The 16,521-nt window shown below is 44.5% G+C and overlaps 1 protein-coding gene across 3 annotated transcripts in view; it reads left to right on the top strand.

The window, feature by feature from the left end:
• Positions 1-15,499, top strand: part of ULK4 (unc-51 like kinase 4) — a 653,153-nt gene extending 637,654 nt beyond the window's left edge. For all 3 annotated transcript variants that reach the window (XM_059390725.1, XM_059390726.1, XM_059390724.1), the window contains 2 exons: positions 12,773-12,858; positions 15,326-15,499. In XM_059390725.1, coding sequence (XP_059246708.1) covers positions 12,773-12,858; positions 15,326-15,389 — 150 coding nt within the window. In that variant the 3' untranslated portion in view covers positions 15,390-15,499. The remainder of the gene's footprint in view (positions 1-12,772; positions 12,859-15,325) is intronic.
• Positions 15,500-16,521: the final 1,022 nt, after the last annotated feature.

Here is a 16,521-nt window from a genome sequence, read left to right as displayed (position 1 = left end):
TCAAGTCAGCGTGGTTGGGGACCTAGGGTTGGCAGGTGAGCTCTTGGATGGGGTCCCCATGGCCGTCATTTCACCCTCCCAGCTGACTTCCTACTTCTACTGCTCCCCAGTCTGTTTGGCATTGTTCCTACCTTGGGTCCTGCATGGCTGCTGCTCCTGTTCCTCTGCAGAATACAGGCCCCCAGACTGTTCTTGTGGCTGGTGTTCCCATCATTCTGTCCTCAGGGAGATTGTCCTGGCCACCCAACCACACACACTTCTCCTCTCTGCTCTGGTTTCTTCATGACACATACTGCTATCTCAAATTATTCTGTTTGCTTTTTCATTGATTCTCACAGCCTCAGCTCTGACTCGACCCTCCTCCACGCTCTAGATCCGCAGACTTCAAATAGGGCCTGGCATACAGTAGGTGCTCAGTGCACCCTGATCTGGAGTACAGAATCATACTAACTAACATGTTAGTATGGACACATACAGTCACCAAAAAAGCTTTTCACGTGTCATCCCATTTACTGTTGTGGTTTCTTTTCTGCCCACTTCTCACTTAACTGAGGGCCTTGGCGGGGGGGGGGGGGGGGGAATGAGGTATGTAATTCTCTTACAACACTAGAGGCATCAAACTTAGCATGTACCCATACTCATTTTAGATGATTGTAGTCATGTTCCACATATGTGTTTATTTTTTGCATTTTTTAATTTACATCATGAGCATTTTCCTGATTGTTCTTATTTATAATTGCTGAACCACAGCAGGGTAGTGTTGTAACTAACAGTGTCCTCACTTGGTGCAGGGAGGAACTGAGGAAAGAAGGAAACTCTGGGGGCTTATTTAGCCTTGTTGGCCTGATATCAACATCGCACTACTTTGTCTCTCCATCCACTAGAGGGTTCAGAGAAAGAGCTGGAAATGGGTACTATTAAGCCACTTCTGTCTGCTTCTTTCCCACCTCAAAGCCCCGCCCTTACATACACAATAGCTCATACCACAAACCAGGGATCACACCTCTGTATCCCTATAGTTTTCCAAAGGATGAGCTGGAACTTTCTTGGGTCAAGTTCAAATTGTTTCTACTCACCCAGTTCCTTACTTCCTGTGACCCAAGTTATGCTTTACAAATCATGTGATGGTTGCTACCTTGAGTATTTTCTCTTGTGAGGAAGTGATTCCAGCCACATCCCATGGTTGACATCCTAGGACCACTGCCTTGGAAATCCGCTCTCTCATATTTGCCCAAGCACATGGATGAGATCCTCTGGGGAAAATGGCATGGAGCCTGTATTTCACCAGAAATCTCTCTGGGCCATCCTCTAGTTTATCCTTATATCCACATGCTGTCCACAATTATAATTTTTTGCCAATTAAAGCTGCTTTTTCCTCACATATTTTGGACCTGGCTGTTCTAGCTAGTCAGTTGGATCTGGCTTAAAAGAGATCCCAAACCAGCTATATTATTTTCAACATTTTAAACTTACTAGATTTAATGGCCAGAAACTGATATAATTATGGACAGTCTTAAGCAATAAGGGCATTTTTTTTACTGCCCCACAGAGATATGAGAGAATTGGCTGGCCTAAAATGAAGTAGAAGTGGATAATTTTCTTCTAGAAAATAATCGTGTCTTATGGGATGAAAAGGGAAAACATTCAAGTCCTCAGCATATTATTTCCATGGCCCCTGGATTTAGCAGGTACCCATAGGTGCAGGCGGCAGTCTGGGCAGGAGAGGAGAACCGAGGTGTCAGGCTAGACTTGGGAGCATACAGACCCTTAGGAGAAGGAAAGAAAGGTCAACGGAAAGAAGAAAATCCTCCCACACTGGTCTGTTCTCACTAAAGCCATCTGATAATTCAAATGTTTGCCTACCACCCATCCTCCTTTGATGGCTGCTTTTCCAAATCTGGAAGTATCAGTTGAGAGGAGAGTGTTCCCCACTTTGACCCTAGCTCTAGAGGCTGTGGCCTTAAATACTTCAGGCCCAGCTATTCCTTCTAGAAGCTAGGGCTGGCTCCCATCATGCCGGAATGCCAGCCTCTCATTACTCATGGGAGGCGTCAGCTCCTACCTTCCTTGGTTGAATGCTGGCTCTGTCTCTGTTGAGTGTTCCTCCAGACAGACACTGATAAGGGGAGGCAGAGGGCAGCATGGTGATTAGGGCAGGGGGAGCAATGGAATCAGCCAGACCTGGTCTCCATCCCAGCTCTACTACAGACCAGCAACCTCACCCCACCTCAAATGTGGGATCATAGACCTTTCTCATAGGGCCATTGGGAGGAGAACAGGAAATAATAGTCTACAGTGGCAGCCCAGAAAACTTATAACTCACTTCCCATCACCAGCAAGGACAGACCTCCACCCATGGATGCAAGGAGGGATGCACAAAAGCCTTCTTCTGGTAGCCAGGCAGTGAAGGCAATCACCAAATGAGTGATGGTCTCCAAACAGGAACCATTTATCAGACAGGACACATGACCTAGAGTCCTCCAATCAATACCTAGAACCCCAGTTCTGTCTAGGAGAGATACTCTGTGGTCCCTGCTCCCACTGGAAATGATGGGAGTCCAGAACAGCAATGGTGGGAAGCAGGGTATCTTATGATTCACAAGGGGTGGGGTGCATGGCGGCATGGAACCGGTAAGCCTTTACGCGGGATCACCAGCATGTAGGCAGAGGAGCTTGAATTGCAACCATACTCCCTCAGTCAGTCACTTATTACTATTGCCCAGCCCAGCAGCCAACTCCAGCTGTGCAGGGTGTTCAGCACACATGTGAGGATGGAGTGGTCTCTTGGGAAGAACAGTCAGGGGTCTTGAAGTTGAGGAGACTGGGTCCTATCCCAGTGCCAGTGCTTGCTGGCCATGTGACCCTGGATAAGTCACAGAAGCCCTGCTAGCCTCCATTTCCCCTTCTGGGGGAAGTGAGCATACTAAGATTTATTTTTCAAGGTTGTCCAAGTCTCTCCTTTCTTGACCCAAATTCCAAGACCATTCTACTCCTAGGCCTTTTAGGTCTTACAAAGGTGAATTCTAGCAGTTCCTACCTGAAACCTAAGACTTGTTAGCCTTGCCTGTGCACACCTACCAATGTCCTGCAGTGCACTCTCCCAACCCCAGTTCTTGAGTACTCAACATGGAACCTCACTGGGTGCCCTTGAATGAGAGGTGGTCAACCATTTTCTTCCTCTTCTGCCCCAGCCTTCTTCAACCTGAGGAATCAATACATTCTGGCTGTCACCATTCTCTGGTCCTCGATGCCGCTAAACTGTGAATGAAAGCTAAATTGTGCTTCCTGTGGAGCGTAGACGAATCCCTCCATAGCGGTCAGTCTGGACACACAGATGGTACTGCGTAGGCTCCCGTACCATTCAGGCTTAGCGTAAGACCTCCAGCACCATCCAGAGAGCCTGAGTCCATGGGAATCTGGGGCAAATCTAGGTAAGCAAGGCTCTGCCAGGAGGTCTGCCTCATCTGCAAGCCCTCTCTTCCCTGGAGATGCTCTGGTGTAGGTTGTAGCTAGAACCCCCTACCCCTTAGTGATCAATCAGCAGATCCACTTACAGGAATCACCTCTAGATTCCTTCCAGTCATCCCTTCCTGCTTACTAGTCTGAAGGGGCCTCACTTGCTTTTATTGAGGAGCATAAACTTTTTATGAAAGCTGAAAGCTGCATGAGATTTGTTCCATTTTACCCCAGATTTACTCCGCATCATGGAAGGTATGATGAGCGTACAGGCCTGGGTGCAGAGCAGCATGTGTTAATATAGCCTTGCTTGAATGTTCATGTGGGAGGCAGGAGCCTGGCAGCAGCTCAGTAAGTTTCTGGAGAGGTCCACAGTGAACACCGCCACACCAGGCCGAAGTAGGGGAGGAACTGCCAGATCCCTTCATACCTTCCAGAGGTTCTTCCCCAGATTCCATCCTGGTGTCTGATGGCAAGGGGAAAGCCCGCCTGCCTATGCATTTGGTAAAATGACTATGAAGTCACCTAAAAATCTCTGCTGAGAGAAGACCAAGTATCTGTTAAGAGAACAAAATAAAGGGGCTCGGCAGATGGATTTATTTTTGAAATTTAAACTCTCTGAAGTAGGATCGTCATAGTTACCTGCCTGTTTTTACTTGTATTTGTGAGATCTGAAGGGCACGGAATTAAAACAAACCTCCCCTGTGTGAAGTGTGTGTCTATAATAACAAGCACCAGGGAGCACCTGGGCTGGCTCCCCATGCCCTGTTTCATCTCCTGGATTTTTCTAGTCTCTGAGCGTTGCCTGGGCCTGTTTGGAGGCCTCTCTGGTTAGAAAACCAAAGCTACCTTGGCTTCATTTTGCCACACACATTCAGGATCGCTGAAGACACAGGCAGATGTTGTGACACACTCATAAACCCCACAGGCTGCCCAAGCCTGACTCGGTTGCAGCCACATAGCTTCCCATTTCCCCAGAAACCATCTCTAAATAGAGAAGCTCACCCTGGAACATTTATGAGCTTCACAAGGATGATGCTGTGAGTCATGTTTATGAACATGAATTCATTATATACCACCATGATAGAAAATTAAAGTACATTCTCATTCACACCTTTTTTATGGCCTTAGATCAGGAGTGTAGGTACCAGGCCTGACTTTGTTCCTCTGTGGCCCCTGTGCCCTGGACAAGCCACTGTCCTCCCTGTTGTCACAGCCTCACCTGCCCAATGAAAGGACTGGGTGATTTCAGTGTCCTGCCATGGGTGGGGGGCGGAGGGAGAGGCACAGAAGAGGACTTTTCTGTGGGTTTGCCTTTGGGAAGGTGAAATCCAGAAAGCAGCCAAGCCCAAGTTTGTCCTATAGGTTGTGTAAAGCCACTACCTTACAGTTTGTGAGCCTGGTAGGGCATTTGAAGGTTGATTCTGCAGGACACTTGCCTCTCCTTTCAATATTGTAGTTATGCCCAGTGACGCACGAATGCTGATCGACACACCTCACATTCAAGTGATGGTAGCAGGTAGAATAAGTCGTGTATTGGCCCAGAGTGTGTTACCTGTTTTTTATATATATCCTCAATTAAACAGCAGTGGAGGAATATTCTTTCCAAGTTGCTCTTAATTCTAAGCTCCAATTCCCAACTTTTTTTCTGATCTTTTTCTTAAATATCCCATGTTTGGAGCAATCCTTCTACCAAGGGAATGGCATGTATTTAGTATAATTCATGTTTCCATTTTGACTGATTTTAGCCACACAGCTACGAGTCAGATGTCTCCGCGTGAGATAATGGCTGGTACTCCATATTCAGCAGGTACATTTTTATCATAACGAGGAGGAATGTGAGGCAGGCGTGACTTTTCGCAGGAAGTGTACGGCATTTGGAAATAATGAAATCCACTTGTGGACTCTTGGAGGTCCAGGAACCTCGGCTACAGTACATTATTGGAAAATAAAATTGAGTTTGTTTGTCTTGGCTTATGGGAATTAGCTGAGTGCTAGTAATGAAAATAGTAATTGCAGGGAGAAATATTATGTTTACACTCTTTGCCAATCTCCTCTTACATTATTTATTTTCTTAAAACGAGTCCCTGCAATGCTCTTTCTTGACGACTCTAATCATGGTCACGAGAAGTTCTCCAACAGTGGCTGAGCCAGAAATTCAGGATCATGGTGGACAAGTATCACTTCTACCTCACTGACATTTTTCTGTGGGTCTCACTGTGCACAGAACATTCTCTGCTTCGTAAGACAAAAGAGAAAGGGTAGGACAGCTCTTGAACAGACCCACAATTTGGGTTTAAGTACTGAGAACATAGAAGGTTCAGGTCTGCACTGTGTGGTAGGTACTGTGGAATGTTTCTAAAGTAGGGTTGGTTCCCATCTTAATTTATAACTCTCAGTGGCCTGAGAGGAGCCCAAACTCTGGGAGAAAGGAATCATTTACTCTTAAGGATCATCTTGAAGCCACTGGAAATCCCAATATTGCCAGCTTGACTAATTACAGGAAATAGGTAATCACAGGACAAAATAACTTAGCAGGGTAAATTAAAACTCAAAAATCATCTGGACCTTACTTTGATGTCATTCTAAAGATCCAGTCAGACCTAGACACCAAGTAATGCACAAATGCTTTCCCTACTGCTTTTTTATTTCCCTGTCGCAGGACATCTTGGTTCCTTTCACTTTTTAGTGATCATGAATAAAGCTGCTAAAGACTTTTGGAATAAAAGTTCCTGTGCAAACGTAAGTTTTCAGTGTACTTGGGTGAATTACCTAAGAGTGTAATTGCTGTGCCATATGGTAAGACCACATTTATTATAAGAAAGTGCCAAACTGTCTTCCAAACTGCTATACCATTTTGCATTCCAGCCAGCAAGGAATGGGAGTTTCAGCTGCTCTGCTTCCTGGCCAGCATTTGTTGATATTAGTTTTCTGAATGTTAGCCATTCTGATAAGGATGTAGTGGTATTGCTTTGCGGTTTTAGTTTGTATTTCCCTAATAACACACGTGCTCCTTTGCCACCCATAAGAGTTTCTTTCGTGAAGTATCTATGCAGATTTTCTGCCCATTTTTAACAATCCAGCAAGTTGTTGTTCTGCTGAGTTTTAAAGTTCTTTTTACATTGTGAATAAAAGTCCTTTATCAGATATGTGTGTCAAATAAATAAATAAAATCTTAAAAACAAAAAACAAACACACAAAAAACAAAAGAAGTCTGCATTCCTTCTGATTTTTGTCTGCATGTTCCTGGGAGAGATTGAAAGTACCCCATATAATTATGGTATCTAATGCTCATATTGGTTTCATCATTTTTTAAAATTTTTAGATGGTTTTTAAGTACATTTAGAATTTAGATTTGGTGTACATATTCCTGGTCATATATACGAAATATGATAAATACAAAATACCCGTCTTTATCTGTAGTTATGATCATTGGCTTAAAGTCTACCTTAACTGATATTAGCTACAGAAACGTTCTTTGGCTAGTATTTGTGTAGCATCTCTTTTTTTTTTTTTTAAAGATTTTATTTATTTATTTGACACAGAGAGATCACAAGTAGGCAGAGAGGCAGGCAGAGAGAGAGAAGGAAGCAGACCCTTCGCTGAGCAGAGACCGAGATGCAGGGCTCTATCCCAGGTCCCTGAGACCATGACCTGAGCTGAAGGCAGAGGTTTAACCTACTGAGCCACCAGGTGACCCTAGTTTTTCATTCTTTACCCTCCATTTGTTCTGTGCCCTTCTATCTAAAAAGGTACGTTTCTCATAAGCAGCATTAGTTATGTTGTGTTTTTTTTTTTATATATCCAGACTGCAAATCTTAGTCTTTTACTTGTAGTATTTGTTAAATTTACACTTAGTGTACATGTTGATAATACTTGGACTTATATGTACCACATTACTCTTGATTTCTGCTCCTTTTTCCTTTCGAGTTTCAGTTTGTCGTGCTCTTCTTTCTCTAGTATTTTAACATGAAAGTTTGAATTAATTTGAACCTTTTTTCATGTTTAATGTTAAGTATTTAGTTCTATAAATTTTTCCTTAACCACTGCTTTAGCAGCATCCCATAGATTTAGATATATTGTCATTTTTACCAAGTTAAAATATTTTATTTTTTATTAGTTAGAATATTTTCTAATTTTTAAATTTTCCTGGGGAAAATGATCTTTGGGTTATAGGAATAAGTTTAATTTTCAAGGGATTTGAGATATTCCTATTATCTTTATTGATTTCTAGTTTATGATTGAAAATATAATTTATATGGTTTCAATTCTTTTATATGAGTTAAGATTTGTTTTATGATCTAGAGTATTGTGTCGATTGGTGAATGTTCCTGAGTTCTTGGGAAAAAAAAATATATTATGTTATTTGATGGGTTTAGTGCTCTACCAATGTCAATGGTAGCTGTCAATATCAGTTAGCTGATGGTGTGGTTCAACTCTTCTGTATCCTTGCTGATTTTTTTTTTCTGCTCATTCTGTCTATTACTATGAAAGTAGGTTTGAAGCATCCAACTGCTGTTGTAGACTTACCTGTTTTCCTTTCACTTGTATCAGTTTTGCTTTGTGTATTTTTAATTTCTATTGCTAAATGAGTAAAAAAAATTATATCTTCTTGATGATAAACCTTTTTATCAAAATGTTATGTCCCTTGGTAATTTATCCTTGATAATTTTTTTGTTCTGAAGTCTTCTTTGATATTAATGTAGTCATTCTGGTTTTCTTTTGATTCATGTTTGCATGGTATATCTGTTTTCATCCTTTTAATTTTTACCAACCTGTCTCACTCTATTTAAGATTCTTGTAGACAATATAGAGTAGGGTCATTTTTTTTTTGTCATGTAGAAAAAATTTTTTTTTTTTTTGCTGCATTTGGATCATTTACATTTATTTAATGTAATTCTTGATTTGTTTTTGTTTATCCCCTCAGTTTTCATTTTCTTGCTTTTATCTTTCCTGATTTCTTTTAAGCTATTTTTGTCTTTATGTTTTAACATGTCAAATGTTAAAATGTCAAAATGTTTTAACATTTTGTCTATTGTATTAAGATTTCTGTGCGTTTTCTTTTATGATTGTATTTTTTACTATCTCTGTATAAGTTTTGTTAGTGGTTGCCACTGGGATTATAAAATACTTGACTTTTTACAATCTACTTATAATCAGTATTTTACAACTTCAAATATAATATAGAAACCTTACCATCTTATAGATTACTCTGTTCTCTCCCCTTTATGTTTCATTTCTCTCATATCTACACTGGACAATATTATATGTTTATCTTTTCTACTGTCAAATGTATTTTGAAGAAAGGGTATAGTCTCTTATGTTTACCCAGATAATTACCATTTCTGTTGCTCTTCTTTCATTCCTATGTTCCAAGTTTCCTTCTGGTGTTATTGCCTTTCTCTCTGAAGAGGTTTTCTTTTTTTTTTTTTTAAGTTTATTTATTTATTTTCAAATAATCTCTATCCCCAAGACGGGGCTCAGACTCACAACTCCAAAATCAAGAGTCACATGCTCTTATGACTGAGCCAGCTAGGTGCCCCTGAAGGGTTTCCTTTAGTGATTCTTTTAGAGAACTTCTGCTTTCATTAGTTTTCCTTCACCTGAGAATATCTTTATTTCACCTAATTCCTGAATGATATTTTTGTGAGATACAGAATTCTAGTTTGATACCTACTTTCTTTAAGCAATTTAAAAATATTATGTAACTCTTTTCTGAACTCAGTGTGATGAGAAATCCACAGTAATTCAAATCAGTGTTCCCCTATAGGTAATGTATCTTTTTTTCTTTTTTCCCTGCCTGCTTTCGCAATTCTTCCTTTGCTCTGAGCAAATTTGATTATGATGTGCTGGATATGGATCCTTTGGATTTATCTTTTTTGAGAGCCTCTCACTTTTTTTTTTTTTTGGACTATGTACATATATGTCTTTCATCACACTTGAAATAGTTTTAGCTATGATTTCTTCAAATACTTTTCATCCATTCATGCTCTGCCCTCTCATTCTGTAACTCCAGTGGTACAAATTTTTTGTTATTGCTCCACAGATCCCTGAGGCTCTTTTTGTGTTTTTAAACTTTTTCCCCACTCTGGTTGCTCTGATTGGATCATTTCTATTTATCTGCCTCTTTCCATAATGCAAATTTCATTATACTAATGAATCCATTTGGCATGGTTTTTAAAAATGTTATATTTTTACCTCTAAATTTTTGTTTGGTTCTCCTTTATATCTTCTAATTTTTTACATTCTATTCTAGTACTTTATTTTAATACTATTCTAATACTTGTTTTAAGTGTGTTACATTCTATTTTAATACTTGTTTCAAGAGCATTAGTGATTGCTTGTTTTAGCATTTTTAAAAGACTTTAAAGTTTTTGTCAGATAATTCCAACATCTGTGTCATCCTATTATTTATTTTGTATTGTCTTTTCTCATGTGAGTTGAGATTTTCATGGTTGGTTGGATGCTGAGCAATTCTGGATTTTATCTTGGCTATTTTAATATTATATTATGAGACAATGTGCCTACTTGGAACCCTGCAGAGAATATTGATACTTTTACTTGAGCAAGCAATTATGTTGGTTATGATCAGGCTGCAGATTAGAATAGTAATTTTAATGTTAAGTCAGTTTCTCAGCATTTGGGTCTATCTTGTGTGTCCTTCCTCTAGGGGTCAGTCTGGGGTCTGGACAGAGGTTTATTAGCTCAGTTCCCTAAGTTTTTGGTATGCCATTTGGATCAGTTCCATGCATGCATGAGCCTATGAGTTTATAAACAATTTCATGGTGTTTTGTTTTTGTTTTTCTCAAGCTCTTCCGGATTTGTTATCTCCCCAATACTTTCCTGGTTTCTTGAATCTCCCATTTTCTGTCTGGCCATAAATTGCTTACTTACTGCCATGTCTGGGCTAAACATTGGTGAGAATAGAGCAGAGCGAGGGGGCAGTTTTGGCTGGGGCTCCTGTCACTGGCTGCTGTTGCTGTTGTCGCTGCCTCCACAGAATTGCCTGGGGCCAGGGATATAAGAACTGAGGGAAAGGAGAGGGGGAGAAACCTGAAGGATTTTATCTGTTCTCTGTGAGCTTTTGGGAGCTTCCTTTCCCATTCCTCAAGCCTGGTTTCCCCTGTGCTCTCTCTTCTGTCCCATAGTACTGACTTCAATCCAGAATATACTGGAGGGAGAGAAGTGGTCAATTCTACACCAATTTAGTGGTACTTTGAATTCACTGCATTTCCCCAGTCTACCTGTTGCTGTTCACTTTTCAGTGTTCTCAAATAGCTGTGCTGCGCACTCTGCTCAGGTTTTATAATTGCATTTAGAGGGAGAAAAAGGGTGGCATGTGTTTTTTTTTTTTTTTTTTTTTTTTTGTCTTACCCAGAACTAGAACCTCTGATTTATTTACAATATTTATCTTCTAATTAACTCATCTTTCTATACAGGACAACTGATATTGTTAATAAGAATTCAGTTAAGGGGCACCTGGGTGGATCAGTTGGTTGAGCATCTGACTCTTGGTTTTGGCTCAGCTGGTGATCTCAGGATTGCTGAGACTGAGCCCCACTTTGGGCTCCTCATTCAGCAGGGAATCTGCTGGAGATTCTTTCCCTCTGTCCCTCTCCCTATTCCTGCACATTCTCTAAAATAAATAAATCTTTAAAAAAACAAAGAGTTCATTTAAGTGGCCAAATCACAGAGTTTTTAAGGAATTCTTTTGGCATCATTTATGGCTACATTTATGTCAGCCGCACATGATGCTGTTTTGATCTCTTCCTTTCATCACTTCATTCTCATGTAGTTTTCTGTTTGCACCTTTTAACTCACCTTGGGTCTTGTTATTTCTTTGCAGCTTGTTGGGTAATTGCCTTGGAGCACAGCCTCTACACACAGTCCCACAGTAGGGCTGGTCAGGGCAGTGGTTGTGGACATAGCTCAATTGAGTTATGTGTGGCACAGTTTTGGGGAAAAATTAGGTGGGAAACCTCCCTGAAGACCCCTGTGCTTACTTTAGACCTAATTTAACTACAGCTGATGTTTTCAAATAGCAGCCTTTGAACTCATCAAGTTGGGTATAATTTCAGAACAAATTTACATGCAGGCCTTTTAAGATGTAAATCTTTGCAGAAATCACACCTGATGCAGTTGACCTTGGCAGCTGGTCGCTGGCACACTCAGAAGGTGGGATAGGATCTCAGTGGAGGTGCAAACTCACACACATGAAATTCAGTCTGCGTTAAGGTCTAATTACCCCTATAGCCTTCGTATCACCATGAATGATTATGAAATGTTCAGCTCTTGAGAAATGATAATCCAGCCCTGGATGATCAAATGGAAAGACCACCTAAGCACTGGGGGGCAGCTGAGGCCAGCCTGGCTCCAGCTTCATGGTGGGGTTAGGATTGGGCTCCAGGTGTACCTTTGTTTTGCCCCCCTAATGATCTCATCTATAAAATACCCTACATGCTTACCTTGCAAGGTGAATAAATAAAAGTAGATGAGAAAATTGACAGGAGACTGGAGAGCCTTCTGAAAGGTAAAGTACCATGCAAATGTTTATTTAAAAAATTTTTTTAATAACAAAGACACAAATAGGACACAGAAGTTGAATTAAGAGGAGTAAGTCTAATACTAGGATCAAGGTTCATTCCTAAAGCCTTCTCTTCTTGCCTCACAGACAAGGACTTTTATGGAGGGCTTTATGAGGAGGTCTCTGGAAGCCCAGTTTGGGTCCACTCCCATCTAGGCCTTTCCAACCCTGCGAGTGTATGATTCAGTTCACAGGAGCCACAGAGTCAGAGATTCCCATGTGCTTTTGCTGTTCTCCCAGGACCATGGCAGTGAGCCAGGTCCCACTCCCCAGGATACTCATCAAGGGGTATGTGCCCTGATTTGGTTATTAGTGCTTCTCCCCTCAGCTCCTCCACCCCCTAGATCTCCAGGCACCTAGAACTGATTCTTTTGTCCATATGAAAGAGGTTGTGTTGGGTTCAAGGCCCCAAGGTGTCCTGTCTCTAACAACTGGAAGTTCATTCACCATCATTTGCTCTAACTCAGCAGTTTAGGCTTCCAGAACACAAACTCTCCTGAGGGACCCACAGGAGGCTCCCCACCCTGAAGCCCCAAAGGACTCCCTCCTGCTCACTACCCCCAGAGGCCAACACTATCTGCCTCTAATGCTCTGGTCAGCAGTGCCCTGGGAGTAGGACTTCGGACTGCTCCCTACCACCACTAGGAGCCTGAGACCCAGGGTGCTCATCCGATGGGGCTGAGTCAGGAATGGGATGGGCCAGCCAACCACTTTTTTCTCCCTCCTTTGCAGGTCACATCTAATGAGAAGCACCTGGAGAGCCTCAAGGATGCGGGCAGCCTTCTGCAGGCTCTGGAATGGCTGGCCCCAGCTGGGGGGTAAGTAGGCCCAGGAGGAGCAGTGCAGAGTTTACTGGGCTTCCCCACATCCCAGGACCCATACCTTCCAGCCTGCCATTGCCAGTGTGTGAGGGGCTGCTGTGCCCCTGCACTCCCCCCGGGAATCCCCACTGTGCTGGTGGTGGGGATTTGGGGGAGGTCAGCAGTGGGAGGGAGAAAAGTAGAATGTTCTAGTCCTATGGGGGAGGCATTTTCCCATCTATAGGGAAGAGAGCTGAGGAGGGATACCTGGAGTGGGGGGATGTGATGAGATGAACCTCACAAGGAAGGTGTGGCCAGCCCGTGCACACATGGATCCACTGTCACCACCTCGCAGGGGTTTGGGCAGGGCTGGGGCAGGACTGACAGCACAGGCTTTTTTCCTTGGCCACATCTTCAGGGAAAACAGAAACTGTGCAGCAGACTGTTTGTCACCCAGAAGTTGACAGTGAGGTGAGCCTCCTAGTCCTCAGCTCTCTGCTCTGTATGTGCAGTATGTCCTAGAAGTGAGCTTCACAGCCTGGGGCTGCCCTGTCGCCCAGCAGCACATCACACACTGTGAAGGTGGGAACCGGGATCTCAGTGAAATAAGGGCTGCAGGAAGGGTTCATCTCACGGTGACACCACCCACGCACACCGCCTAAACTTGAGAGGTGGTAGCAGGTGGGGGTAGGGTGGGCAGAGCTTACAAGTTGTTACACTAGAACTGAATTGTTAATGCCAGGTGACCAAAGGAAAAATCATGGAAGCAAGAGCAAGCTGACCCAGGCATCCATCCTGCAGTCAGACCGTGTTGATGGCTGCTCACTGTGCGTAACAGTGCCAGAGCTGGGCTTGCATCAGGTCACTGTCCCCAGAGCTGAGGGAAGTGGTAGGGGCTACAGTCCCCTGAACTTAAGCTGCTCTCTGGGTCCTAGGGAGAAGGAGCCACCTCCTAAGGGATACTGGGACATCACTGGGCACACAAGACATGGAATGGGTGCTAGTGTTTCCTGGTGGTTGGTTTTCAGAACCACGGTGTTCTCTGTATTCTGGTTCCTGCTGTTTCGGGTTCAGTATTAATTGGAAGAAAAAGTACATGGCTGGGGCATTGCTGAGAAGCAGTCTGTGGGGATGCTATCTCCTAGACTACCCCAGTCCCTCTCAAGTTTAAGCCAAAGAGGTAGTTTATCTGTGGTTTCTCTGAGGTGAGGGGGTGAGGAACAGGCTGGCTTTGAGGGGGCTCCTCCTCGCTCTGCTGGGTCCCTGTGGGGTAAGGAATGGATAGTGACTCCCCAAGCTGGGCCACAGGCCACCTGCTGGACCGCTGTGTGAGGACCATGTGGCATCTGTCCCCAGAGACCTGTTTTTGTGCCATGGTGAAGCCACTCTGAGCAGATGTGTGCCAAGGAGGGTCCAAAGGGTTGAGTGGAGAGCACCAAGTACCCTTCCTCTCCAGTGCCTGCCTCTGGGAGCCCTCGCCCAACAGGGGCTTCCATCTGCCTTGAGGCCAAAGCCAGCACCTCTCGGCACTGGACCCAGATTGGGACCAAATGTGTCAAAACATAGCTCAGTGCTCCACAAAGCTGGCCCAACACTGCAGCAACTGAAATGTCCATACCAGGCAGATCTCGAGTTGGGTTGGGGAGGGTGCTGCTGCGAAGTTGTCTTGTTTGGGTCTCATTCTGCTGGCCCAACCAAAAGAGTTCTTCTGAATGAGTGGATGGCTGGGCTCTCAGTTCCATTGTGGTCTTCCAGAGGTCAGTGTACCCTCCTTGCCAGTTACCGGGGCCTCTGGGCTGCTCCAGTGGGCAGGATGGGCGGCAGGACTCCACCAGCCTAGCCTTGACGCAGCCAGGACCAGGCAGAGCTCAAACACCACAGCCCCGTCCACTGTGACCCACCTCTTACGCAGCACCCCCACCCCTGGTTATTGGCCAAAGCTCGATCTCTGTGTAGTCAGGAATCTGCCATGAGCTAATTTTATACTTCAAGGTAGTGCTGTCTGTCCTCCTTTTCCTTGCTAACAGTTGTGAAGGCACAGGTTTAAATGTGTCTGTTTGTTCCAGTGGCTCGATTGCGCATCCACATTTATGAGAGTAAGAAACTCAGAGCCTCCTGGCTGACTGGCCTGGAAGCGGCAATAGGGAGCAGGGAGAGCCAGCGTCGGAAGCAGGTCTGGATCTTGGCCCTCGTGCCCAAGTCAGCTGTAGGCCGGCTCTCTGGGCAGGCCTGTTGCCGCAGGACCTGGGCTAGGCAGGGGCTGGCTGCTGACTTGCCTTTACAGCTCAGTGTCAGCTGGGGGGGAGTGGGGGCTGAAGGGTTCTCACCTTGAGGCCCTGAAGCCCGAGTGTCCTGTTTCTGCACCTCAAGGTGATACACAGGTCTGGCCCATCAGGTACTCCAGTATGAGAGGCTGGCCCCTTTGGAAGAGGGCACATTTTGCCCTGGAGGTGGCTAAGTGTTTTTGCTCTGGTTTTTCTCACAGTTCATCTGCGGACAGTGTGGTGGCTTCCTTGGCCCTGGAAATCCTGCAAGCTGTTGGACATTAGGCAAGAAGGCACTGGGCACAAGCCTGCTCTGCAGCACCCACCCTTGGCTGTGCACATTCACCACATCGCCACCCATAACTCTGGACCTAATAAAGTAGGCTGAACCAGAACCTTCCGGTTGAGGTGTTCTCACTAACCCTGGGCCCCAGGAAACCCACTGAGAACAGAGTGGTTCCTTTATTCCTGAGGGATGCATCTAGAAGCCATGGGTTTGCTGGCTGTTCTGAGAAGGTGCTTTCCTGCTCTGTTGTGTGCTAGGTAGCCTCCACAAGTCTATGCTAATCAAGGAGATGAGAAGCCACAGTCCTTGGCCTGTGGTGTCTGTGGACATTTTTCTCCAGAGAAGATTTAAAAGACAGGACTAGGTGTGAATGCTCCCCCAGCCACAGCTCCAGAGCAAGCCTCTGAAAGCTAGTTTTAGTCTCGTCTTCCCACTTTTACCTCTGGCTTCTTTTCATTTCAGGGACAAACTGAATCCAAGAATCCTGGGAAGGGCTGGGCAAAGCTCCACCAACAGACAGGCAGTGCGAAGTTTGCCTAAAGGATGCAAAATGCTTTAGAAATCCCAGCATCCTTGAAGGTCTGCCCATTTAGGTGTTGTGATCAGGGCTGCGGCGGGGGGGGAGGGGGGCAGTGTTCTACTTTGATGCTAACTCCTGCCAATTACCCCCTTACCCTTATAACCTTCTCAGCTTCTTCCTGTGTTCCCTCACACATATGCTCTTAAACCTTCTACGTATGTAAGAAGCCCGTGGAAATATTCGGTGGACATTGCAGATAGGTGCTGGGACTGTGGTAGTGAGGCAGGCTTACTCTGGAGTCTGGCCTGGAAGGTGGGGGTGGTCTGGGCAGCTCAAACCACATCAGCAAGCTGAGGCCCTTCCTCAGCCTCTCTGGGGCCTGTATCTCCATCTGTAAAAGGAAACTCGCTACCACTGTCCCAAGCCCAGATGGGATCCTGCCCCAGACAGCAGCCACCATGTACAGGGGGAATGGGTAGGATAAGCACAAGGGGGCACACAGGTGGCCCCATCCACCGCATCACGGGAAGCTGGTCATGTTGTCACCAACAGCCCCACTTTATCACGGTCCAGGAGACTACTACATGGAAGTCTGCCAGCTTCCATGTGGC

Source organism: Mustela nigripes, chromosome 2, assembly GCF_022355385.1.
Source record: "Mustela nigripes isolate SB6536 chromosome 2, MUSNIG.SB6536, whole genome shotgun sequence".
NCBI classification, from domain to species: domain Eukaryota; kingdom Metazoa; phylum Chordata; class Mammalia; order Carnivora; family Mustelidae; genus Mustela; species Mustela nigripes.
The sequence above is the reverse complement of the archived record's forward strand: the minus strand, read 5'-3'. Positions and strand labels throughout refer to the sequence as shown.